We start from the raw sequence: 25,755 nt of genomic DNA, 5'->3' as shown, positions 1-25,755 counted from the left end.
TCGTTGAAGAGATTCGATCAATGCAGATAGGACTTTTTGAAAAGTGTATATAGAAATCACTCGAAAATTAAGAACCAAAACAGCAGTTATGATATGACAGGTTGCTTTTTCTTGTTATTCTTCTTCTTCTTGGATTGGCATTTATTTTTGACGACATTGGCTCTTCACACAAGGAACAGTCTGCTTGTTTTTCACGCACAAACTGACAGTTGATGAAGGCATTATCCTTCGGTGTAATGTTCCAAAGTAACGCCGTCAATGCAAATTGCAAGTTTTCAGTGCCAAATGGGAGATGAAAAATCATTTTCGTTGGTTTTCGGAGAGAGATATTTTCGCATTATACGCGAGAGAGGATAGTGAATTATCGGTAAAAAAATAGAGCTGAAAATGTGACCGGCTTACAATTCATCGAAAAGTAGGTTATCATGCAGCTGAGTGAGAATTTAGATCTCTGTAAGAATAACTACGGACATTTCTGAAACGATAGTACGATCATAATGTTTGTTATATATCATGATCATACACAAAAGCGATTATCTCCGATGCTCTTGATCAACTGTCTTCATTGGAAATGTCTCATTAGGGTGGTTCTAGTTTGTATGACGGATCAGAACCAATTGCTACCCACTGCTCTTTAGATGTATATTGATGTCCGCAAAAATGGTGCAAAATTTGAGCGAATTCGGTTATGATCTGGATTTACGGGAGAATTTTAAAATTTGTGTGGGAAAATGTATCATTTGCTTGTTAAAAACTCTAAACTAGTTCAATTTTGACCAAACTTTGGAATACTAAAGACTGGAACGCGCAAAAATTGGTCGACAAAAAATCGTTTTTATTTTCAGTCAAAATTCATATCCCAAAAATCTTCTTATTTTTCTTTTGGTAGTTCAATTCACAAGCGTTCCTTGACGGCTTCGGCATGACAGACTATTTTCGGCAACACAAATTGAAACACTATTTTCACTGGATTTTCTTACGAAAACACTTCGCTGAATGCATGCAAACGATTCTTTATGCTTTCAGCTTCAATTTGACTATATTTTTACCACTGAGAAAAAGCAATCTAGCAAGGTTTTCTTGAAATGCAACACACGCACTACAAATTGTAGCTGATTTCGAGTTGCCGATAATAGAACGGCAGATTAACATGCAGTTCAAATGGAACGGTTGCCGAAGAAAAACTGGTTGCCGACAATACTCACTCTCACTAGAGTTTAGAGCTTTGTAAAAGCGTTTCAAAACAGTTTTTGACAATTCTTTCGACTGAAATTGTTAGAGCAGCTGGCAGCAAAAGATTGTAAACAAACCAACACTACATATGTGTGCGTTCCTTAGAGAAAAAGGCTATAGAAAGAAGGTCGCTGCTTAGGTTGCCGAGAATACGTAAATTCCCCTATTTAAAGAAAAAAATGTTCGTTTATTTTTTTGGTTTGCCAAATCCGAACTGCTTTGCCTTCCGCTTAACCCCTTCCATTAAATGTTGCACACTGGTCTCATCGACCTTATTCGCCGCCGAACGCCAGTTAGATTTAAACTGCTGCTCGTTTTCCATTTTTTTTTTTAGATTCCGTTTGACCAAGGTTGGATAAGGCGGAGTTCTGGGCTGTTGGGAAGGTTGTGGTCTTTGGCTACCACAACCACGTTGCTCGCATCGTACCACTCGATTGCCTTTTTCCCATAGTGGTAGATCGCCAAGTTCGGCCAGAACAGCACAGGTCTATTTTGTTGCTTTAGGAATCGTAGCAGCCGGTTTTCCAGGCACTCCTGGACGTAGATCTCTTGATTGTTGGTTCCCGTAGTAATGAAAATGCCGCTTTTTAGACCACACGTGCATATGGCCTGCCAGACGAGACATTTTTTCGGGAACTTCGATAGTTTGATGGTTTTGAAAATTTCAGCCGCCTTCTCTCTTCCTGATGGGGTATAAAACTCATGTCCTGGAAACTTCTTGAAATCCGCCTTCACATAAGTTTCGTGTGAGAACGTCGGATTCTCTTACTGCCCAAGCAAAATTATGACAACCTGTTCCTCTTGCTTGGATGTCATTTTGAAAACTGGAGAGCAAACGGCGAAAACTCATCATAGTAACCATTGTTTATACACTCAACTTCCAAATGCAGCATCTCAGGTTTATTTATGCATTTTTAACAGAAATTCACTAATTTGAAGTTGATCATTTTTTGCGCGTTCCAGACTTTATGCAGAACAACTTTGTCCAAGACCACAAATCGATGCAACTTTCGTTCAAAAAATTATTATTATTTTACTTTAGACCTATTGCTCAGAGCATACAAACAGGCGTCTATATGAGCTTGTAGGATCAGTGTATCTCAAAATTGAGCGTGCAGATGTCATTAAATTTTAGAAAAACAGCTGTAAAAGCCCAATTTAAAAAGTTTCGTTTCTGAATTTTTAGCTGCTGAACCATCATACATTTATCAATTATTGGTACAGTATTGGGCTTATTTGGTTGCGTTTATTAAAAGTAAGAGCTATTTGAGAAAAACGCTTGAAATGCAATAAACTAAACGTTTTGAAATTTTGCTCATATTTAGTCATATTAAAGATCATTAATATTCCACTAATTTTACTAAAATCCGTCCACTACGTAAAAAGTTGAAAATCGAGCGTTTTACTAAAATAAATCTAACTTCATACAGGTTCTTCCAATAAAGTCCAAAACTATAGCGAAAAATCATCTGTTTAACTACCAGCCAAGATTTAAAAAAATATATATATTTACAGTGTATCAAAAATAAATCCATTAGGGTGTACGCTCAATTTTGCGATACACTGTATGTGTGGAGAACTCTAAAATGAAGTTCAATATCATTTAAATTGAAGTCGAATCTATTTGTGCTCTTAGACAAAGTTGCTTGACATATGATTCTCAATCTAAGGCCAAGATTTATTTTAAATTGATCTATTTTTTTTACAAGCAAATGATTAGTTTCGTGTCATTTTCCAAACATTAAATTTCATATTCTTCCACAAATCTAGATCATAACCAAATTCACTCGAATTATGCACAGTTGTTATGGAGCATGGGATTCTAAAGTTGGCCCACCCTTATGCCTCATATTAGGCGAGAATAATTTGCATATCTCGAGATTCCGGCCATTTAGGACGAAGCTGTCTTGAGCAAAGTTGTTTATACAACCAAAGCCTTTCAAATGGTCGGAAGATTAGTTGAGAGTTCTGCCACTACATGGTACTAGTGTACATGTGGAATTTTAAAGTGTGCTACATCTCGAGATCCTGACTATCTGGAAAGTTGCTGTTCTGGGCAAAGTTGTTCAGCCAACCTAGGCCGTATTCAATATTATATATGCTGGGCGGATCAGTTGAACATTTCCTCACTATGTGGCGCTACTGTGCATATGAACTTCCAAACTGTGCTACATCACGAGATTCTGAGCATCTGGAAAGTTTATATCTTCGGAAAAGTTGTTCAAGCAACCAGAGCCTCTCGAATGGTGAACAAACTATTTCGAAATTTTGCTACTAGGCGGCCCTGATCTTTCAATATATACTACATCTCGAAATCCTGACCGTTTAGGAAATTGCTGTCTTCAACAAAATGATTCTGGTAACGAATGGCTGCTTCATAGTTTGCTGGTAAGTTAAAAATTATCCAGCATGAGCTATATATCGAAATGCGGACCAGCTGGGGTGTTGTTGTTTACGGCTTAGTTGCTCAGATAGCCAAAGCCTTTCAAATGCACGTTTGATAAGATCTACTCAAAATTTAGGGGTTTTCACTTAAAATCGCAAAACCGTACGTCACTCATAGACGGAGTATAATGTTCTTCGCTTTTCCTCGAAAATCTGCTCGAATATGAAGAAAATCGACGAAAATGTTACTCTGTCTAGGTGTATAAGTAGACGGGGTAAGACGGCAACCCTTAGGTTGATAAATTTAGGGTCTTTCCTTAATTACATTGATTTTCAGACAATTTCCTTTTATTTGATGATGTTTTATCACGAATCAAAAACAGACTAAATAATAAAAGGAAAAAATCATGCTCGGCTCCCAAAATTGCACAGTAGGTGAAGACGGATTGGTTAGAAACAGGTGAACAGAATTTTCTCAGTATGCAGCGCTAATGTGTAAGTCAAGTCTCTCTCCTTCGGAAAGTTTCACGTAAGATGTTCAATAAGGCGAAAATCACTTCTGATTGGACTCAATATAAGAAAACCCTATCTGAATATAATAATGAAATACGGAAATCTAAGAGACGGTCTTGAATTCAAATGTGTGAAAATATAAACAGTACTCCTATAGTCGCGAGATTACAAAAAACTCTGGCGAAAGACCATACGATTGAACTTGGTAATCTTAAATGTCATGATGGAGGTTTTACCAAATCTCCCTCTAAAACTTTAAATTTAATGATGGAAACACATTTTCCAGGTTCGGTATTGTGTGTGGACTCAGATAATTCTGATTCTGTTGGTGAAATGTGTTCTATAGAGACCTCGCCAATGTCTCAGAGAACAGAAAACACCATACCAGATATAGCTGATGAAGTTTTCACAATTGCCAGAGCTGTGAGATCTTTTCAGCCTTTTAAACCTGCGGGTGTTGATGGCATATTCCCGGCACTACTTCAAAACGGTGAAGCAATGCTGATTCCGACTCTAACTAAGATTTATAAGGCGAGTTTAAAATTAAACTACATTCCATCAAAATGGAGATTGGTAAGAGTTATATTCATACCGAAAAACAGGAGGCGTGATAAAACGCAGCCAAAAGCATTTAGGCCCATTAGTCTCTCATCAATTTTACTAAAGACTATGGAAAAGGTGTTTAATGACTTCATCAATTCAACTTACATGTTAACGCATCCAATACCTAATTTTCAGTTACTGCTCTCCATACTTTGTTAACTAAAATCGAAAAATCACTTTCAGTTAAAGAAATCGCACTTCGTCCTTTCTTTGATATTGAAGGAGCTTTTGACAACGCATCCTTTTCTTCTACGGTTGACGCCATGAAGAAAAGGAACTTCAACACGCACATCGTAAACTGGATTAATACTATGCTTGCAAAAAGAAAAGTCACTTCTGGGTTGGGAAGCATAAAGGCAACGAAAGGCTGTCCTCAAGAAGGAGTCCTCTCACCACGAATGTGGTCTTTAGTTGTAGATGATCTTCTACGAAGCCTAGAGGCGAAAGGTTTCGAAGTTGTGGGCTTTACGGATGATATAGTCATCGTAGTTAGAGGAAAGTTTGACGCTATCATTTCAGAAAGAATGCAACAGCCTCTAAAATTTGCCCAATCTTGGTGTATTAAGGAGGGCCTAAACATTAATCCGTTAAAAGTAGTAATCTTTCCTTTACTAGAAAGAGGAAGTTCAACTTATAGGAGTTCAAGCTTGGATGAGAACAGATCCAGCTCAGTGAACAGGTCAAATACCTAGGAGTTATATTGGATGCCAAGTTGAATTGGAATGTTCAGATTAATTCTGTGATCAACAAAGCAAACCAGTGCCCTGTGGTTATGCTCCAAAACTGTTAGTAGAAAATGGGGTTTGAAACCAACAGTGACAATGTGGATTTACACATCAGTAATCCGTCCAAAAGTAACTTATGCTTCGTTAGTGTGGTGGCCAAAAACGAAAGAGGCTACCGTACAGAGGAAGCTGGCAAAACTACAACGTCTAGTATGTATTGCTATAACGGGTGTGATTCGCAGCACCCCATCAAAAGCGTTAGATGCAATTTTCAATCTACTGCCCTTGCATGAATACGTGCAACTAGAAGCGGAAAGAAGTGCTCTAAGGCTCAAAAGGTCTAAAAAGTAAAGGGTTGTGTCCTAGACACGACCGCAGTATGACGTAGAACCACACAAAATTGATGTTTTTCATGCATTTTTGACTATTATACTTTATCTTAAAATTTTCAAGTATTTCAATGTTTCGGTTATGGTTGACTCAAAACAATTTACACATTTTTCTTGACAAATATCCATGTGAAATTCCACATGATTTTCATTTGACCACACATAAACAGAATCCACTCAGAAGTACACATGAAATTTACACGCAAATGAATAGTATGTGTGGTCACGCATAGTTTTTATATGTACATATTTTAAGTATGTGGCCGACACATAGATGCTGATTTGTTAGGAGCGGTATTTGAGGGGTGGGGGGCGGGGGGGTTTAGGAAAGGTTTTTGATGAGTGGTGGTGGGGGGTTAGGAGAGGTTGTTGAGGGAGGGGAGAGATTGTTGTGAAGGGGGGAGGGGGAGAAATTGTTGTGAAGGGGGGAGGGGGAGAGATTGTTGTGAAGGGGGGAGGGGGAGACGTTGTTGTGAAAGGGGGAGGGGGTTTACATCATTATTGTGGTCACGCCGTGATCCACCTTAAGCCACTGATTTGGTCCTGCTTACTGCAGGACCAAGTGCCACGCCGTCCGAAGCGAAAATGAGCAAAAGCACTTGACTTGACTTAAATGATTTATATTTCTTGAATTTGTGTGGTTTACATGTATAACTTATCAAGTGACACAGATGCGTCTTTTCAACTTTAGTTCTTGTGAAATTTCAATTATTATTAATTACAGTTCCTAGTCCTATCAGGCCTGTTTTAGAGAATGACCACCTTGGTGGGATTGGTTTGTTTGAAAATTTGAAAAAGGAGACTACTTATAACTACTATTTACAACTACAACTAACCTACAACTACTATATACACCTAACCTACTATAAATTACATTTTTGTGTAAATTTTGTCTTAATTTCGTTAATTTTGGAATCTATTTTGGCAATGCCTGCCTCTTCGTGTAAATTTGTTATTCTAGTGTCAAAAAGACGGTCAAGTACCATCCTCAGCACTCTGTTCTGAGCGACCTGGATTTTGTTCCTGTGAGTCTGTGCACATGATTCCCACACCGGAGCTGCGTAGAGGATCGCAGGTGCTATGATTTGTTTGTAGACGGCCAGTTTGTTCACCCTTGAGAGGCGGGATCTGCGGCAAATCAGCGGATACAGACACCTAACCAAGGCAGAACACTTGACTACTGTTTTCTCTACATGCGAACGGAAGAGGAGCTTTTCATCGAACAACATCCCGAGATAGGTTACTTCGGCGGACCACTCAACCCTTGTGCCATCCATGATTACAGTACAAGATGGAGCCGGTTTCAGTTTGGGCGATTGCCGATGGAGGAACATGATCGCTTGTGTTTTGGTGGCATTGATTTTGATTTTCCACGTGGTGGCATAATCCGCAAAGGCGTTAAGGCATCGTTGAAGTTTGTTCGTTATTTCGCGAGGCATCCTTCCTTTTATATCTTTCAGGTTCAGAACCTACTAGGATTTCCCGCAGTTTTTTTTTATGAATGGGGCGGAGCAGAAAGTTTCTTTTGTGCAGAATATGTAAAATAGGATGGACTTTGGATGTTAATATAATTGTATATATAGAGGCACCAGATATGTTTTACCGTCAGTTGTGTATAATTCACCAACTCAATGTCATCAAACATCTCTTCAAAGCAATTTTTTGTTCGAATTTGGTAAAACATAGTTTTACTAATGATTGTGGTATGTTTAAAATTTATTTCCCGGAAATAAGGGATCGTCAAAGTCTGTCTCGCTTTCGAGTTATTTTTTGTTGGGGGGGGTTAGGAGAGCTATTTGAGGGGGGGGGGGGGGTTTAGGAGTGGTATTTGAGAGGGGGGGGTAGAAAGGGTTTGATGGTAGGGAGAAAGGTAGGAGAGGTTTGAAGGTGGGGGGGCGGGGTAGGAGAGGTTGTTAAAAGGGGCGAGAGGTTGTTGAGGGGGGGGGGGGATGAGAGATTGTTGTGAAGGGGGAGGGTTTACATTATTGTTCCTCATCGTGGTCACGCCGTGATCCACCTTAAGCCGCTGATTTGGTCTAGCATATTGCAGGACCAAGCGCCACGCCGTCCGAAGCGACAATGAGCAAAAGCATGACAGCAGCGCTGTTTTATATCTTTTCAGGTTCAGAACCTGATAGGATTTCCCGCAGTTTTTTATGAATGGGGCGGAGCAGAAAGTTTCTTCTGTGCAGAATATGTAAAATAGGATGGACTTTAAATGTTAATATAATTGCATATATAGAGGCACCAGATATGTTTTACCGTCAGTTGTGTGTAATTCACCAACTGAATGTCATCAAACATGTCTTCAAAGCAATTTTTTGTTCAAATTTGGTAAAACTTGGTTTTACTAATGATTGTGGTTTGTTTAAAATGTATTTCCCGGAAAAAAGGGATCGTCAGTCTGTCTCGCTTTTGGGTTATTGTTGAGGGGGGTTTTAGGAGCGGTATTTGAGGGGGGGGGGGGGTAGGAGAGGTATTTGAGGGGGGGGGGGTAGGAGAGGTATTTGAGGGGGGGGGGGGCTAGGAGAGGTATTTGAGGGGGGTGGTTTAAGAGTGGTATTTGAGGGGGGTGGTTTAAGAGTGGTATTTGAGGGGGGTAGGAGGGGTTTGATGGTGGGGGGAGGGGGTAGGAGAGGTTTGATGGTGGGGGGGGGGGGTAGGAAAGGTTTGATGGTGGGGGGGGGGGTAGGAGAGGTTGTTGAGGGGGGGGGGGGCTGAGAGATTGTTTTGAAGGGCGTGTGTGCTTTTTCTCATTGTGGTCACGCCGTGATCCACCTTAAGCCGCTGATTTGGTCCTGCTTGCTGCAGGACCAAGCGCCACGCCATCCGAAGCGTTAATGAGCAGTGGCATGTTAGTTTAGTTAGTTAGTTTAAATGATCTTTATTTTTAGTTTAACTTGGACGATTACCATATAAATTTTTACTAAGTGATTTAATGATTTCTTCATCTTTAGGTATGGGCAAAATTCAAAATTTGTTTTACAGAATTAGTCCTAGACTTAGTACACGGTCGACCACCTTGGTGGGATTGGTTTGTTTTGTTTTTAGAATTTGAAGAGAAACTACTTAATACTACTATTTACAGCTTAAAACTAACCTACTCTACTATATACACTTAACCTACTATGTACAAATTGCTTATTAAAGCATGTTCAGAAAGATTGCATTTTTGAATAAATTTAGTTGTCATATCATCAATTTTGGAATCTACTTTGGGAATTTCTGCCTCTTGATGGAGGTCTGCTATTCTTGTGTCGAATGGACGATCTAGGATCATCCTCAACACTCTATTCTGTGCAACCTGGATTTTGTTCCTGTGGGTCTGAGCGCACGATTCCCACACCGGGGCGGCATAGAAGATCGCGGGGGCTATGATCTGTTTGTAAACAGCCAGTTTGTTTTGCCTTGAGAGGCGGGATCTGCGGCAAATGAGCGGATACAAACACCTAACCAAGGCGGAGCACTTAACTAGGGTTTTCTCTATGTGCGAGCGGAACAGGAGCTTCTCATCGAACAACATCCCGAGATAAGTAACATCAGTGGACCACTCGACCCTTGTACCATCCATTATTACGGTACAGGAGGGAGACGGTTTAAGTTTTAATGATTGTCTGTGAAGGAACATGATCGCTTGGGTTTTCGAGGCGTTGATTTTGATTTTCCACGTGGTGGCATAATCAGTAAAGGTGTCAAGGCATCGTTGGAGCTTGTTCGTAATTTCACGAGGCATCCTACCCTTGACAGCTATCGCGGTGTCATCTGCAAACAGAAAGAACACGCAACCGTCTCCTAGAGGAGGGATGTCCGACGTGTAGATGCTGTAAAGCAGTGGTCCCAGCAGACTCCCTTGCGGAACACCTGCTGGGATCGGAAATTGTCCCGAAAGGGAACTATTCAACGACACCCTGAACGACCTTTGCTGGAGATAGTTACGGGTGATTTTCACAAGGTATGGTGGAAAGTTAGAGTTACAAAGCTTGTATATAAGTCCGTCGTGCCAGACATTGTCAAACGCCTTTTCGACGTCTAACAAGGCCATGGCTGTGGACTTGGATACAGCTTTGTTACTTCGGATGTTATTCATCACCCGCACTAGCTGATGATTGGTGGAATGCCCCTTGCGGAACCCGAACTGTTCCGGAAGAAGAATGTCATGTTCCTCCACAAACTTGTTTAGTCGGCTGAGGATCAATTTTTCGAACAGCTTGCTCAGCGCTGAGAGCAGGCTAATCGGTCTGTAGCTTGACGGTAGTGAAGGGTCTTTCCCAGGTTTGCGGATCGGGATGATTTTTGCCACCTTCCAGATGCTTGGAAAGTAGTGCAGCTCCAAGCATCTGTTGAGGATGGCAGCCAGCAGCGAGTGGACCCTCGGGCTGATATTTTTCAACGCTAGGTTGAATATTCCGTCAAACCCGGGAGCCTTCATGTTTTTACTATATTTCAGCGCTGAGCAAATTTGTTCCTCTGTAATCCGTTCTTCTGGAGGGACGGCACAAGGGGAGGTATCTAACGTCTGGACGCACTGCACAACCTGGTTCTCGAGTGGACTTGGGATTGTAGAGCCAAGCAAATGCGATTGGGCAATGTGCTCCCCAATTGCATTGGCCTTCTCTTCGTTGGTGATAAGCCGTTCGTCATTGACTCTAAGTGGGTGGAATGGGCTTGGGGTGAGACTTCAGCACCTTGGCAACCTTCCAGAATGGTCTGGAACGGTCGTCCAGGTTCTGAACGAGCCGCCCGAAACTCTCGTTCCGGATTGAGACCATTCTGGAAGCGATCTGCCGATTCAGATCGACCATTTCGTATTTACGCTGCAGATCCCCAGTCCGCTGAAACTGGCGTCTACGAACATTTCTGAGCCGAATCAAGAGTTTGGTGTGGGAATCAATTGCTTGAAACTTACCCCTCACAGGAACTCGTCGAACGCACTCTTCGTCAGCCACGGATATGGCTTGATGGAGACCCTCCAGGGCCGGTCGATGTCATCCACTGTGTCGAGCGGTGGGTTGTCGTCGATGTGGCGGTCGACCACGCGTCGAAACTGGACCCAGTTGACTCGATGGTAGTCCTTCCGCTGGCACGGTGCAGGGGCCACGTTGTAGCCCAGCTCGGTCAGCACCGGTTGGTGGTCCGAACTCAGGTCGTTGACGGCAACCGGCTTGGCTAATCTGGTGTTTGCCAAGAACAGGTCCAGCGTCGATGGGTTGCCCGCCGGTGATGTGAAGGTTGGTTCGTCCGGAAACCAGACGGAATAGAGACCATGCTGGGAATGGTCGAATAGCAGGCGGCCGTTTTGGTTCTGCTGGTAGTTCCGCCAGGCCTCGTGCCGGGCGTTCAGGTCCCCTCCGATTACGAAGCGGGCATTGGTGCGGGTTATGATGGCAAGGTCGTTCTTGAACTGCTGTGCTGTACCATTGCTAACGGTACATTGCCGGGGGCAGTAGACAACGATGAACCGGACGTTTCCGGTCGATGTTTCCACCTCAACGCCGACGGCCTCGATGATGGAAGTGCGGTAGTGGGGTAGGGTGCAGTACTTGATGCCTTTCTTGATGATGACCGCGACACCGCCCCCCCTGGAGCTGGTGCGATCAAGCCGGACAATGCTGTGGTCGGGCAGCCAGAAGCTGTCACCGGTCTTGAGGTGGGTCTCGGTGAGAAGGCCCACGTCGATGTCGTGCTTGCGGAGGAAGTCTGCAAGCTCAATGTTTTTCGCCCCTACGGAGCGAGCGTTCCAGTTGGCGATCTTTATGGGTTCACGGTCCATAATTAGCGACGAAGGAGATGATAGCTTGGAGCTGTTGTGTTCTTGTTGCGCAGGTGCGCTTGATGATGATGGCCTGGGCCAACAGTGTGACGATCTCATCCGTTGACAGCGGAGAATCGTCTGTAGCTTCGCCGGTTGTACCGGCCAATCCCGGAGCAGGGGGATCCGTCGATGGCCCGGAGGCTTGACCGGGTACTGCAGCGGCAGCCAACTGGGCAGCAGCCAACTGTTGGTTAAGCGGGAGCGGCGGCAACACTGGAATTGGCCGTGATTGGACCGGTGATAATGGAGGAAAGTTCTGCGCGTTGTTTTCTGGAACCTTCTTGCGACCGGGCTGGTTGTTGGACGAGGCCTTCTTCCGGATCTCGGCGTATTCGGCCCGCTTCGGACAGGCCTTACTCGTGGCCTTGTGGGCGGCACCGCAGTTGGCGCATGTGGGAGTGGCTTCCTCGATGCTGTCGCAGTTGTCGATCTTGTGGTTTTTGCCGCATTTGATGCAGCGGCTGGCCATGCGGCAATTCCTGGTGCCGTGCCCGAACAATAGGCAGTTCGAGCACTGAGTGACGCCACGGTGGGTGGGCTTATACCGTTCCCACTTCACTACGATGTGGAACAGTGTGCGTGTCGTCTGGAGATCCTTCACGGTTGTGGAGTTCTTCTCCAGGTGGACCAGGTAGAGCTGGTCACGATACTTGATGGCCTTGCTGCGGGTCATCTTGTGGACTTCGACCGGCTTGAGGCCGTTCGCCTTAATCTCGTCCATTAAGGTGGTGGTGTCCATGTCGTGGAGCCCGCGCAGCACCACTTTCAGCGGCTTGGTGGCCTCGATGTCGTGGGAGAAGTACTCCAGCTTCATCCTGTCCAAGAGGGCCTGAACTGCGTTGAAGTGTTTTTCGGCCGGGACCATCAGTTTGTAGCCTTCCGTGCACCGTTGAATGGTGCAGCGAAGGCCCTGCTTAATGTAGAAATCCAGCTGCTCCCATAGCCCGGGAGGGAAGCCCTTCACATAGAAGGGTGGCAACTTAACTTTTTTCGGCACCGTCTCAGGGTCCGACTGCGGCTGGGCTCCGTTCTGTAGGGCCGAGAACGGATTGTTGCTCAGCAGCTTTTTTGCTGCTGATGCGGTGGCGCTGCTGTCTTCAGGTCTGGGTCGTTTAGTTCCGGGAGGCCCCGGCTGCGGGTCCGCAACGCCTGTCGGGATGGGCAATGGGGTTTTCTTCTGCTTCTTCTGGGCTGGCTCGGTGGTCGCGCCGTCTCCTGGGAGAGTCTGTTTTCCCGGTAAACCGGCACTCGCGTTACCGCGCGATTTCTTACCCATGGCTGGGTCAGCGAGAGCGTCACTACACAACGCGGAGCTAATTTGACTTGCGAACGAACGAACGAAACTAGAGAGAATTCAAATCGACTGAACTGCTCAACAGTCTGGCAGCGAATGATGAGCAGTGGCATGAGAGCAGCGCTGATTTATATCTTTTCAGGTTCAAGCAGAATGATGCGCAACCAAGTGGTATTCGTTTATGATGACTGGGTTTGTGAAAAAGGCTTATTTCATGAAATCAGTGATAAAATTATCATTTGTACACTTTCAATAGTTTAATTACAGAAAAATTGGAAAAATATTTATTTCAACAGGTTCGTAATGTAATATCCTATCGATTGACGTATTTGGATTTTAATTTCATCTATAAATGACAAAGTTACAAGCCTTCAAAACCTAACACTCCTTCACCACACATATTTTTTGATTTGCACCCCAGTATAGTCGACAAAGACGTAGTTCTACGTCAAAAAGTTATGCCTGGTGACCTGGTTGATCACCTAAGCATTTTACAATACTTCCAAAGAGGACCAGTGATGAATATCAATGGAGACTGGGCAATTATGACACTCCCTTCAACGTTTGTGAAAAGTTGCGTTCGGATTGGGAAGTCGGTGGTCCTAGCGTTCTTCAAGGCTCAATCTTTTTCACAGATGGCTCAAAAATTGGAACACAAACAGGTGCAGGAATCTTTGGCCCTGGGACTAATATTTCAGTAGCGATGGGACATTGCCCAACAGTCCAACTAAAAGCGCTTCGTGCTTACAAATGTACATCAAAGATTGTCTGGGAATGTATTCTCTTGTTGCGACAGCTGTGCAAACAGAACTCAGTAAACTTATATTGGGTTCCTGGACACTGTGGCATTGAATGGAATGAAAGGGCAGACGATCTCGCAAAATTAGGTTCAAATTCACCGTTTATTGGACCAGAACCATACTGTGAAATATCAAACTGTTCGGATGATGACCAACTGAATGGCTGTCACGAAGTGCAACCAGTCGAAAAGATTTATAACTACAAATGTAACACATGCCAAAAAGCTCCTGGAGCTCAATAAACGAGCTCTTAGTATAAACACTGGCCTAGTAACTGGGCACTGTCCGAGTAGATATCATTTGAAGAACATTGGTCGGGTTCAGAGCGATATCTGCCGTTTCTGTAGCATAGAACGTGAAACCTCGAAACATCTGCTCTGCAGTTGCGGTGCATTACACAGGCGTAGATCTAAATTTCTTCGTAGTGTTATCTTACAACCTAGTGGAATTTGGTCCGCTAATCTTGGAAAGGTAGTTGGTTACATAAACCATATCATACCTGACTGGGAAAGGACGTGTCCAGGCAATTAGCTGTCCACTCATTAAATCGTGGTCAGCTTGCATGATACGAACAGTAAACAGAGGTACCACAAAAGTTCAAATAATGGACGCAGTGGTTCAACTACGCAAAAAAAAATCCTATAGTCCCTATTGGGAATTGTTGTCCAGGTGACCAATGTCTTCTAATTTGTCGGCTGATTAGTTCAGAATTTTCACACTACGCGACACTAATGTGCCTGTGGATTTCACGTAGATGTCCTAACTTCATAGATGGTAAGGATTTCAAGATATAGCTTATAGATGCATAGATTTTCGGATTTTCCGGTGGATCCCCCGGGGCTCCCTTATCACGAATTCATACTGATGAATGTTGTTTAAATGTTTTCGAAAAAAGCCTGATATATTTCAGAAACCACATATTGTTAAAAAATAAAAAAAATGTTATGTTCCATTTAATTCCACTTAATTAATTTTGGTATCTATGACAGATACGTATTTCGACTACAATGTGCAGTCTTCATCAGTGTCATTCCCACTAAAGAATTATTCAAAATCTAACCCCCTTAAGTACTCATCCCTTAGGTGAGAGTGTCAAGAGCACAGGTTAGATTTTGATAAGTTATTTAGTGGGAATTACATTGATGAAGACTGCACATTGTAGTCGGTCATAGATTCCAAAAATAATTAAAGCGAATTAAATGAAATTTAATTTTTAATGTTTTATCTAAGCATTCCGCTAACAACCCATTTAATTACATCACAACTATTGCTATTTACTGCATTCAGTTTCAACCTTGAGGCATAACGCATCCTAACCAAAGGTGTTCGTCTGACCCCGATAGAAGTCAAATTGTAAAAGCTTCTGTAACACCTAATAATTTGAAGAAAACTTTCTATTTTTCTCTGTAAATACATTGAACATACTTGTAGTATGTATTTATAGTAACTTTACGTTTACATGATTAATGATATAATAGCCCTAAAACAATAAATGTCATAACCACAAATTAACAAATGCTGGCCGCCACCATACACAATGTTTCAAAGGCAAAAATGTGTTTTACAACATCAATTATACTCTGCATCAGCGTTGGAAAAGATCGCGATATTTCACGAATATCACCAAGGGAAAGTTAACGAGTCATAGTGAGGTTTGGTGAACTTTTCCAACACTGCTCTGCATCATTAATTATTTTCAAGAGTTGATTGTTTCATTAATCTAAAGGATTGCCGTCTCACTCCGGAAGGCCGTCTTACCCCGTCGTCTTGTGCTGATAGACCTCTCACAATTTTCCTCATATTCGAAAAGTTTTTCCTGGAAAATCTAGGAAACTTTTACTCAGTCTATGAGTAATCTACAATTTTTGCTAATTTGAGTGACCAAATCGAAGAAATTTGAGTTTGTTTAATCAATCACTACGCGGCGCTACATGCTTCATGTAAATGCTATAACTCGAGATCCTAACCTTCTGGAAAGTTGCTGACTTGGGCAATAGTGTTCTAATAACCAGAGCCTTTCGAGTGGTGAATTGATAAGTTCAGAGTCCTACAACTACGCAGCGCTAGTGTACATGTGGAATATTATATCTTGAGATCCTGACCATCTGGAAAGTTGCTGTCGTCCGAAAAGACCTTCAGATATCCAAGACCTCCTACATGGTGGGTAGGTAAGTTGAAAATTTACCAACTGCGCTGTACTAATGTTCTTATAAGGTTATAAGAACATTAGTACAGCGTAGTTGGTGCCAAAATGTGCTAAATCACGAGATTCTTACTACCTGGACAGCTGCTGTTGTCAGTAAAGTTGTTATTATAATCAACGTCATCATGGTCAATCATTATCAACTCTCTTATGTCGTTTTCGTTTTTGCTGTGTAGCACCAGTGTAGTGTACGCAGGAATAAGCGCGAGTCTTTGATAGCTCAGCATCGTTTGTTTGTAAACAAAGATGCATCCTAGATCTACACCCTAAAATATTTCGGTGTACGGCAGTGTAGCACCGATGTAGCTACACCGCAAAAACTAAAACGACATTATTTACGCATAATTTTAACATCTATGCTTATGAGTGGTTAGTATTCATTCTTATCATATAATTCCATTCAATAAACATCAAATAAATGCTATAATAAGCCAGAAATCATCAACATTCTACATGACATAAATTTATGTCGCACGCCTGGTATTGTCTGCTTCATTGTGGGAAAATGTTCTGTCGCCTGCAGAAACCAGTTTAGAAATGTCATGACATTTTTTCCGCTTACCAGTTTGTGTTTGTGTGTCTTCTCTATGGTCATTGCGCAAAGTATCAAATGTTAAGGAAAAACGTTAAACTCCACACACTTAGAAATACCTTATTTTACACGTGGCGGAAACTATCTTTGACATAAAGGATGAGACGAAAACAAACATGTCATGTAAAATTAAGTGCTCCGAGACTGAAAAGTTCGTTACTCGACGAAAAGTACATTTGATTGGGTTGAATTTCGCGTCTATTATGACTCAATTTTATGTCAAGATTGACGCTCGTATATGTCAGTCTCAGAGCACTTAAAGTTACATGAATTTTTCTAAGTGTGCAGTTCATAGATTCTAAACGGTGCGTAAATTTGTAAACCATAACCATGTATGTAGTTTGCTTAAAACAAGATTTCATTTTAACACTGCTCAAATTGGCTTTAAATCGAAAACAATTCCAATAACACACAACTGCATTTACACAATCTGCTGCCATTTCTGTTTATGACGATACGTAATATCTCGCCGAATAGACACTTGTAATCATTCCGAATAACAATACCCATTTCAAATTCCACAATGCCATCTTTTCAATTTCCTTTATCCATATATTTTCGACCTGGTGCTTCAGCCCGCAACCCCCTCAAATGCTCGGAAAGGTTGGATTTCAATTCTCTGCCTGCGGCATCGGAAACGTGAAACCAAAACCAACTTTCAATCCATTGAAAAAATAAAAGAATTGAAGACTACGGCAAGGGCGAAAACGTGTCACGTTCCACCAGAAGCTGTAGTGGCGCACAGTGCACATACAGCAGCGCGGTACACTCACATGATTGTCATATTTAAATTTCTCCACCTCCAAGAAAATGCTCATCGCACTGCCAACTCCACCAGCTTCATGCGAGTGTAAAGCTGCAATGAAAATATTCATAAGACTCTACCGGTTATTGTCAGCGAAAGATATCTTGCTGTTATGTCTATGGAGGTATCATCGTTGCTGCTCCAATAGAAGTTCCATTTTCGTAATAATAGCACCAGTAGACTTAGCCAGCCGTAATAGTTCTTCAGTCGCGTCTTGTCGTTTTTGCCGGTAGAAGAGCTGAGTTTCCCATTTTTCTCAATCGCACACACACCCACACATACCCACTCATTCTGTTTGCTTCATTTGCCCTCTCAGTCACTTTGTACATACATATAGAATCGAATGCTATTCTGCTAGTTTCCTATATTTTTTTCATATCGTCTTACCACCCAGCTCTAAGTGCTCGACACAAGTTTCTGTTGTTGTGCTATATAGGAAAAATGGCAAACTTTATAGAGCAAATACATAGATGAATGCTTCTTCCGTTTAGTTTTTTTTTCTTTTGTTCGTTCGTGGAAACCGCCGGTACAGGTTCTTTCCGGTCGCCTAGCATAAAGGCGACGTGCCCATCGACGGAAAATACGCAACCGGAAGCAGCTTTAGTCTTAAATTTTTAATGTCGCAAAATTGAACCCGCACTCATCTTCGTTTCCATCGTTTGTCCATTTTTACTCCATTTCTTTGTCCATTCGCTACACAATCCGCTTTTCCACCTGAACGGACGACGGGCCACGCAACGACGATGATAGTCCTAGTGTTGGTGTTTGTGGTGTACAACCGAAGGCGTGAGTCGCACATCAAGTACCCGGGACCGGATGACGACGTGCGGGAGAATATCATCAACTACGACGACGAGGGCGGCGGTGAGGATGATATGACCGCCTACGACATTACACCACTGCAGATTCCAATCGGACCGATGCCAGAGCTGACGCAGTGTAAAATGCCACCCCTTATGTGTGAGTATTGCCAGCTTTGTTCCTTGGCTGGTCTCAGACAAGCTCTATATTCCCCCGAGTACGGGAACCATGTAATTTGAAACATCCCACTTTTACTATTTCATTCTCGCAAAAACATAGATCCGGTCATGACGATGGGACCGGGCCACGAACCGAACGTGGGCATGTTCATCGAGGAGCACAAGAAGCGAGCGGATAGCGACCCGAATGCGCCGCCGTTTGATGACCTGCGAAACTACGCCTACGAGGGTGGCGGCAGCACGGCCGGTTCGCTCAGCTCGCTACAATCAGGTAGGTGAAATCCAAAACGTCCCATTTCATTTCCATGTGGCATTAATTTTATGATGAAATTGGTTTGCACCTATAGTGTTTCAACTGCCGTACAATTAGTAAAAGATGAAATTTCAAACTAGGATCTAAAACGGTTCCAGTTTGAAGAATGGTTGGTTACCACCACAGGAGCATCCAATCAAATTGCTTGTCAGATTGACCACTATTAGCAAACTGATACGATGTTACCTAACCTGGAAGCGTAGGGAAGCCAATTCAATACTTGATGAAATTCGGCCTTTTCCATATTGTATATTTGCAATTTGGATGTAGACAGCCATTCCATAGCAAAACGATATAGTGGTTTGCAGAATTCCGTGAAAATTTGTAGTTTTGTTCCTCATCGCAAAATATTAGACCCAGATTGTTTATTTAGTCATTAGAGAAACCATTGAACCATACTGAAATTGTAGACAAAAAGTGTATTCTAAAAAGTTGTTCCTTATAGTTGGGCGCTCATTTTTATGACAATGAATTCTAGGGTGGTTCTTATTACACTAGTTTACAAAACAACATAAAAAGTGTGAACTTTAGTGGTTGACCAACGTTTCTAATGCAAAATCCTACGCTGAATTCAATGCCGTGGTCAGAAAAAATTAAAGTAGAGCCATTTTTGAGGTATACAAAAATTTTGATTTTTTGAATTTTGGACAAAAGCACGATTTTTATGAAAGTGAAGCTAAATAAATTTGCTATCGTTCACTAGAATATTATGTCTTAATTAAAAATTTAATTTTGAAATCATTTAAAAATTAACAGCATTTTTTTTATTTTTCCTGCGAATTTTCCATAAAAATCTTGTTTTAATCAACATTTTTAATGGGATAAAAAGATTCAAAAAATCATTCCATAATTTATTCTTAAAGTCCATTAAAAACTGGAGAAAATGAGCCTTTAATGGATGAAATCGGTTGGAAATTGTCGAAGTTATGAAATTTTTTGTAAAATCATGGAAATTGAATGTTCCAAGATTGGCCGTTGTCCCGCTCCTAGGTTCATGCACCACTTCCAGTAAGCCTTTCTGCGGACGTGTACGCATACGGTGCATTTCACTAACACTACCAGCTGTCACGCAAAATTAAATGGGATATTTTCAACAATATAATTTACGCTAGTGTTTGTGAGACCGCTCGACGAGAACCTAACGCAACCAACTCAATTTGACAGCTTTCTTTCTTTAACATTGCTTAACGATGTATACGACAAAACGTGAATTCAAGTGTAAAAATGATCCTCAAAAGTTTTGTTACGCGTGTGGCAACTATATATTTACAAAATCGGTCAATTTCACTACTGCATACAGGCTTTATTTTAAATTGATCCTGGAGACTTTGACGAACCGTGGATTCCAAAAGTATTATGTAGTTCGTGCAAAACGTGCTTGGCTAGGTGGATGTCAGGCGCAAGGTAAATTGATTTTTTGAATAACTTTCATATAAACAATTTATGTACAGCATGGTAGTGCTTTGTTCTTTCCTGATCGACATTATCTTACTTCATCTATTTTTGATAAGTGTTAATGTCTTACTTACTAACTCACTTATTTGTTATCTGTCAGTCGCTATTTGTCCTTTGACATGCCCACCATATGGCGTCGACCGTTTTGTCATGCAATGGATTGTTATTTCTGCTTGACAAAAGTTAAGCAACAAGGACGTCACAAAACAGTTGAGTATCCACAAGTGGCTTCTATGACAAAACCTGGTCCACATTCAAGTTCGGTCCCGTATCCTGTTTATCCAAAGCGGAAACGAGCGCCCTCTGTTGAATCAACCGTTACAAAAAGTGAGGAGGAATTCAAGGAGGAATGCGAGGAAGACTTCGAGTTGGAATTGGAAAGAAACCCAAAACTGTTTACACAATCCGAATTTAATGATTTGGTGCGAGATCTTGACTTATCGAAGGAGAAATCCGAATTGCTGGCATCACGCTTGAAAGAACACAACATGCTGAGCAAGAAGGTCAAAATTTCTTGTCACAGGAATCGTCACAAGAAATTTGATTATATTATTCTACAAAGGACAAGGCATGTTTTTGCCATGACGTAAACGGCTTGTTTGAAGAGTTTGGTGAGCCATATGATCCAGCTGAATGGCGTTTATTCATCGATAGCAGCAAGTTGAGCTTGAAAGCCGTTTTACTGCATCAAGGGAATGAGAAACCTTCTATTCCATTAGCTCATGAAGGAAACGTATGAATCAATGGCTCTATTGCTCAATTTGATAAATTACAATCAACACAATTGGAAAATTTGTTCCGATCTTAAAGTGGTTGCCATGTTGACTGGATTGCAACAGGGATACACAAAATATATGTGTTTTTTGTGTAAATGGGACAGTCGAGCTCGTAAGGAACACTACGTCCGAAAAGATTGGCCAAAACGGGATAATTTCACAATTGGTAAAGACAACGTTAAAAATGATCCTCTTGTGGTAAAAGAACGCATAATACTTCCACCACTATATATAAAACTTGGGCTATTCAAAAGTTTCGTCAAAGCGTTGCAAAAAGAAGGGCCGGCATTCCAGTACTTGAAATCAGTATTTCCAAATGTATCTGACTCAAAGATAAAGGAAGGTGTATTTGTTGGCCCACAGATCAAAAAACTGCTCAATGATTCCGCATTCAACACAGTTTTGACACCAGATGAGGAAGAAGCGTGGAAATCGTTCCAGCGTGTTGTCACAACCTTTTTAGGAAATTTCAGAAGCCCAGATTATGAGGAAGCCGTCGATGATTTGCTCAAAAATTATGAGAAAATAGGTATAAATCAAAAATATTGTGTTTGTTACATATAATTAATTTCAAATCCTTTTATTTCACTTAACACAGGTGTGAATATGTCTTTGAAGATACATTTCCTACATTCTCACATGGATTTTTTCCCGGAAAATCTTGGTGACGAGAGTGATGAGCACGGCGAACGTTTTCACCAATAAATGAAGATGATGGAACGTCGTTACCAAGGGTTTTGGGATGAAGCAATGATGGGTGACTATTGTTGGTTTCTGATTCGAGAAACAAGTTCAAAACATCGAAGACAAAGTCATTCGATTCTCAATAATTTTTAATAAAACCAAAATAAATTTCTTTGGATCAACTCGGTTTTAAATCCTGATATGCCTTAATCAAATTGATATGTAAAGAAAAGAATCTTCCATGAAAACTTTACATGCAATTTGGATGCTTACAACGACACCTAGAAAAGGAACTCTAAAGCTGTTGTATTTCAGCAACATTTTTAAGTGTTTTACAAAAATGCTCATAACTTCGAGAATTTCCAACCGATTTCATCCATTAAAGGCTCATTTTCTCCGGTTTTGAATGGACTTTAAGAATAAATTATGGAATGATTTTTTGAATCTTTTTATCCCATTAAAAATGTTGATTAAAAGAAGATTTTTATGGAAAATTCGCAGGAAAAATAAAAAAAAAAATGCTGTAAATTTTTAAATGACTTCAAAATAAATTTTTAATTTAGACATAATATTCTAGTGAACGATAGCAAATTTATTTAGCTTCATTTTCATGAAAAAAGATTTAAAATTAGTGCACTAGTTTCAAAGTTATTGACATTTTAGTAATCGTACTTTTGTCCAAAATTCAAAAAATCAATATTTTTGTATATCTCAAAAATGACTCTACTTTAATTTTTTCTGACCACGGCATTGAATTCAGCGTAGGATTTTGCATTGGAAATGATCATCACCTTACCGAGTTCAAAAATGCTGTAAACTAGTGTTATCATTAAAATCAAAAATCTAACTTTTTTGTTTGAATAAATTAAGGTACACATTCTTCGGCAATGTTATAGTTGAGCTTATTTCAAGCAACTTTGTATATTTTTATGTCTCTTAAATTGACCGATTTAGAGCTATTTTCTTGAATTGAGTTAGGGTGTCTCTAAAAAACAGTTGTCTTGCTCTAGTTTTCTTATTTCAAATTTCTCAGCAAAGGTGTCTTAAAATAACTTCTAGATCTAAAAGTCATCTTCTAGAGACTGTGCAAACTCTTTAAGACGAATGTTGTATAGCGAAATGTTTTGGCTGTATCTCTTCTAATAAAAAAGATGTACCCAAATATAATAAAAACATGAATAAATTCAAATTGATATTTTACGAGTTTAAAAAATAACATACCTCAATTTTTTTCATATTATTGAGAATAGCAAACGCTCTTTCAAACTTTTTTTTTTGTCTCAACCAGAGATATTAAAATTTGAAAGGGCATATTTTTAGTAGAAAAACGTCAATAACTCTTGATCGGCGAAAGGCATTGAAAAGCTTTGTGCAGCCAAAAATTGCGCCTTCTAAAGATCTAAAAGTTATTTGAAGATACATTTGCTGAAAAATTGGAAATAAGAAAACTAGAGCAAAACAACTGTTTTTTAGAGACACCCTAACTCAATTCAAGAAAATCGCTCTAAATCGGTCAATTTGAAAGATATACAAAGTCGCTTGAAATAAGCTCAGCTATAACTTTGCCGAAGAATGTGTACCTTAATTTATTCAAACAAAAAAGTTAGATTTTTGATTTTAATTATTATAAGAACCACCCTAGAATTCATTGTCATAAAAATGAGGGCCTAACTATAAGGAACAACTTTGTTGAAGAAACTTTTAGTCTAACGTTTTAATTTTAGGCTCAAAGCATATCATTTCACCTAAATCTGCATTCTGGACCACTGTGCACTGGGTCGATTTCAAAGATCAAAATATCAATTGGCAATTAATTAAAAATTCGTTTAGGAAAAATATTATGATACTAAAAATTAGGATGTTGTTTTGAAAACCATTGATTGAATTCGTTTTTTTATGGTTTCCATGGTTGGTAGACAGAGGGCGCAATATGTTTTTTTTTTATAATTTTCCTTGAAAATTTAGGCGTTGCTATTGGTACTACTCCTGGACTGAGTCAAATGTTCGTAAATTTTCCTCATTTTCCGGCAGATCTCATTGGCCGTGTGGATGGCAGAGGAAAAAAGTTGCTCTTCAAAGTTAAAGTCAGCCCAAAAGAAGGTTTCTGCTGTTAAATGCGAGCTGCTTCCTTGAATTGAATTATGTATTGCAATTTGCATGTAAATACGTAAGTCAACAGAGGTTAGTCGGTAATGCTGTCGAACTCCTAAAACAGTTCAGTTGTTAAGGGCTGACTGTAAAAATTACCACCGTGATCATCATACGAATAAAACATACTGTTAACATATTCTCAACATGTGCAGAGCTGTGGGATAATGTACCGTTGATGCTACACTCGAAAGAGAATGAGTGTAAAGTTTAATTTAATTTGATGCAGTTATTTTGTTGAAGGACATTGATTCTAAAGTAAAACTCCGTCGTTTCTTGAAAATCGCAGATAGCTAAAGTAGCTGGCAGTTCTCAGCATCGACAAGATACATAAACATCCCTTGACAGATGCATTGGAGTGCTTGCTGATTGCTACTTGAATATCTAATTCAAAATTACGGTTATGGGATTTACACACACTGTGCCATTCAAACTTGAATGTCTGCTGCGGTACATCCTTCATCCTTTGATAGCTCTAATTTTTATTAAATAGTAATTATTTTCAATACTGTAGTGTGGAAAGCATAACTATCAGGCGTGAACCTATCAAATTAATTTCAGAAGTAACACACATAAAGCCTAAATGTATACTCCCGTGGCATACATTCAGTATGCGCATTTTTTTGTCCGTAGCATTTCGAAAATAGGTTTTTTTTCGTTTAATTTAACTGACAGAACCACAAGCTATCAAAACTTCCTCAAAATACCAAGGCTGCAAAATGCGTGTCGATTCATGGTTGACATGGCTGGTTATCAACAATGCAATGGTTATCAACAATTAATCGTTATGATTAAGCCACCATCAGTCCGCATCGTGCTCTCTTGCCGTGCGGATCTATTTGCTTTTTGCTTAAGGAAGTGTTACTACTACCTAAAGCTACAACAAATTTAAACAGCACTTTTCGGTGCTCAACCTGTAAAAATTTTCTACCTAGTTCAACTCTTATTCCTCTTCGATCCTTGTTTGGACCCTACCCGAGGTAATCCTTCTTGGATATCGATTTTAAACATTCCTCTTCGATCCTGCAGATTCTTATAGTAATCTGTTTGGAAGTCGATTTGGATAAAAATTTACTGCCGCCATGGCGCCTAAACGTTAAAGAAGGGTCCCCCTTCTGATGAAATTAATTTGAGTAATCAATTTGATTTGCTCACGGATGATGAGAATGATCCATCATCCAAGAAAAATTCTAGTAAACTTTCCCGGCTTAATGCCAAGAAGGAAAAGATTCCCCCTATTGTAATAACCACTTCCGATTTCCATGCTCTTCGCATGGAACTTTTGAATTTCGTGAAAGTTAAGTTTTCACTACAAATTGGACGTCGGGGTGAATGCCGTGTATTGGCTGAAACCTTGGACGGATTTAAATGTCTTCTCAAGTATCTTACTGACAAGCAGCACAATTTTTTTACTTACGACACCAAAACTGAACGTGTGTTCAAGGTTGTCATGAAAGGACTGCCCAGTGGTGAATCCCTGGATCAGATCAAAGATGAACTGGCAAAATTACTTGGAGTTGTGCCACTCCAAGTAATCAAAATGAAAATGAAATCCCGTCCTGGCGAATCGCGCAACGGGATTTTTAAATTATTTAAATTATTTAGTTCACTTCAAGTCTAGTGAACTAAACAACCTTAAGGCCTTGGAAAAAAGCTAGCCTTATGCTCCATGTCCAAGTGAAGTGGGAACACTTCAAGAAGACTGGAGGAAATTTCCAAACCCTCACTCAGTGCCGTAAGTGCCAGGGATGGGGTCACGGAACTAAAAATTGCTACATGCCAGCTAAATGCATGAATTGTGGTGATTCCTCTCACGCAAAGGACGACTGTCCTGCGAAGGAAGATCCTAAGAAATTTAAATGTTCAAATGTGGTGAAAACCACAAATCCATTTTTTGGGATCCTACAATCTCGTTCTAACCGTCAGGTAGGAAACGCTCCACGTTTCCGAACAGGTACAAATTCATCTGCTGTTAACAACGGTCAGCGAAGAACAAATTCTGCATTCGTACCCGTAGGTACAAATATCACCCCTGCTTCAAATTT

At 40.7% G+C, this 25,755-nt stretch overlaps 1 protein-coding gene across 7 annotated transcripts in view; it reads left to right on the top strand.

The window, feature by feature from the left end:
• Positions 1-25,755, top strand: part of CadN (Cadherin-N) — a 478,164-nt gene that overhangs the window by 441,457 nt on the left and 10,952 nt on the right. For all 7 annotated transcript variants that reach the window (XM_065224397.1, XM_065224398.1, XM_065224396.1 and 4 more), the window contains 2 exons: positions 18,105-18,314; positions 18,435-18,605. In XM_065224397.1, coding sequence (XP_065080469.1) covers positions 18,105-18,314; positions 18,435-18,605 — 381 coding nt within the window. The remainder of the gene's footprint in view (positions 1-18,104; positions 18,315-18,434; positions 18,606-25,755) is intronic.

Source organism: Ochlerotatus camptorhynchus, unplaced genomic scaffold (genome assembly GCF_037179485.1).
Source record: "Ochlerotatus camptorhynchus isolate MF236.1 unplaced genomic scaffold, CSIRO-AGI_Acam_v1.1 ptg000211l, whole genome shotgun sequence".
Taxonomy (NCBI): domain Eukaryota; kingdom Metazoa; phylum Arthropoda; class Insecta; order Diptera; family Culicidae; genus Ochlerotatus; species Ochlerotatus camptorhynchus.
Note: the sequence above shows the minus strand (reverse complement) of the source record. Positions and strands in the feature narration are given on the sequence as shown.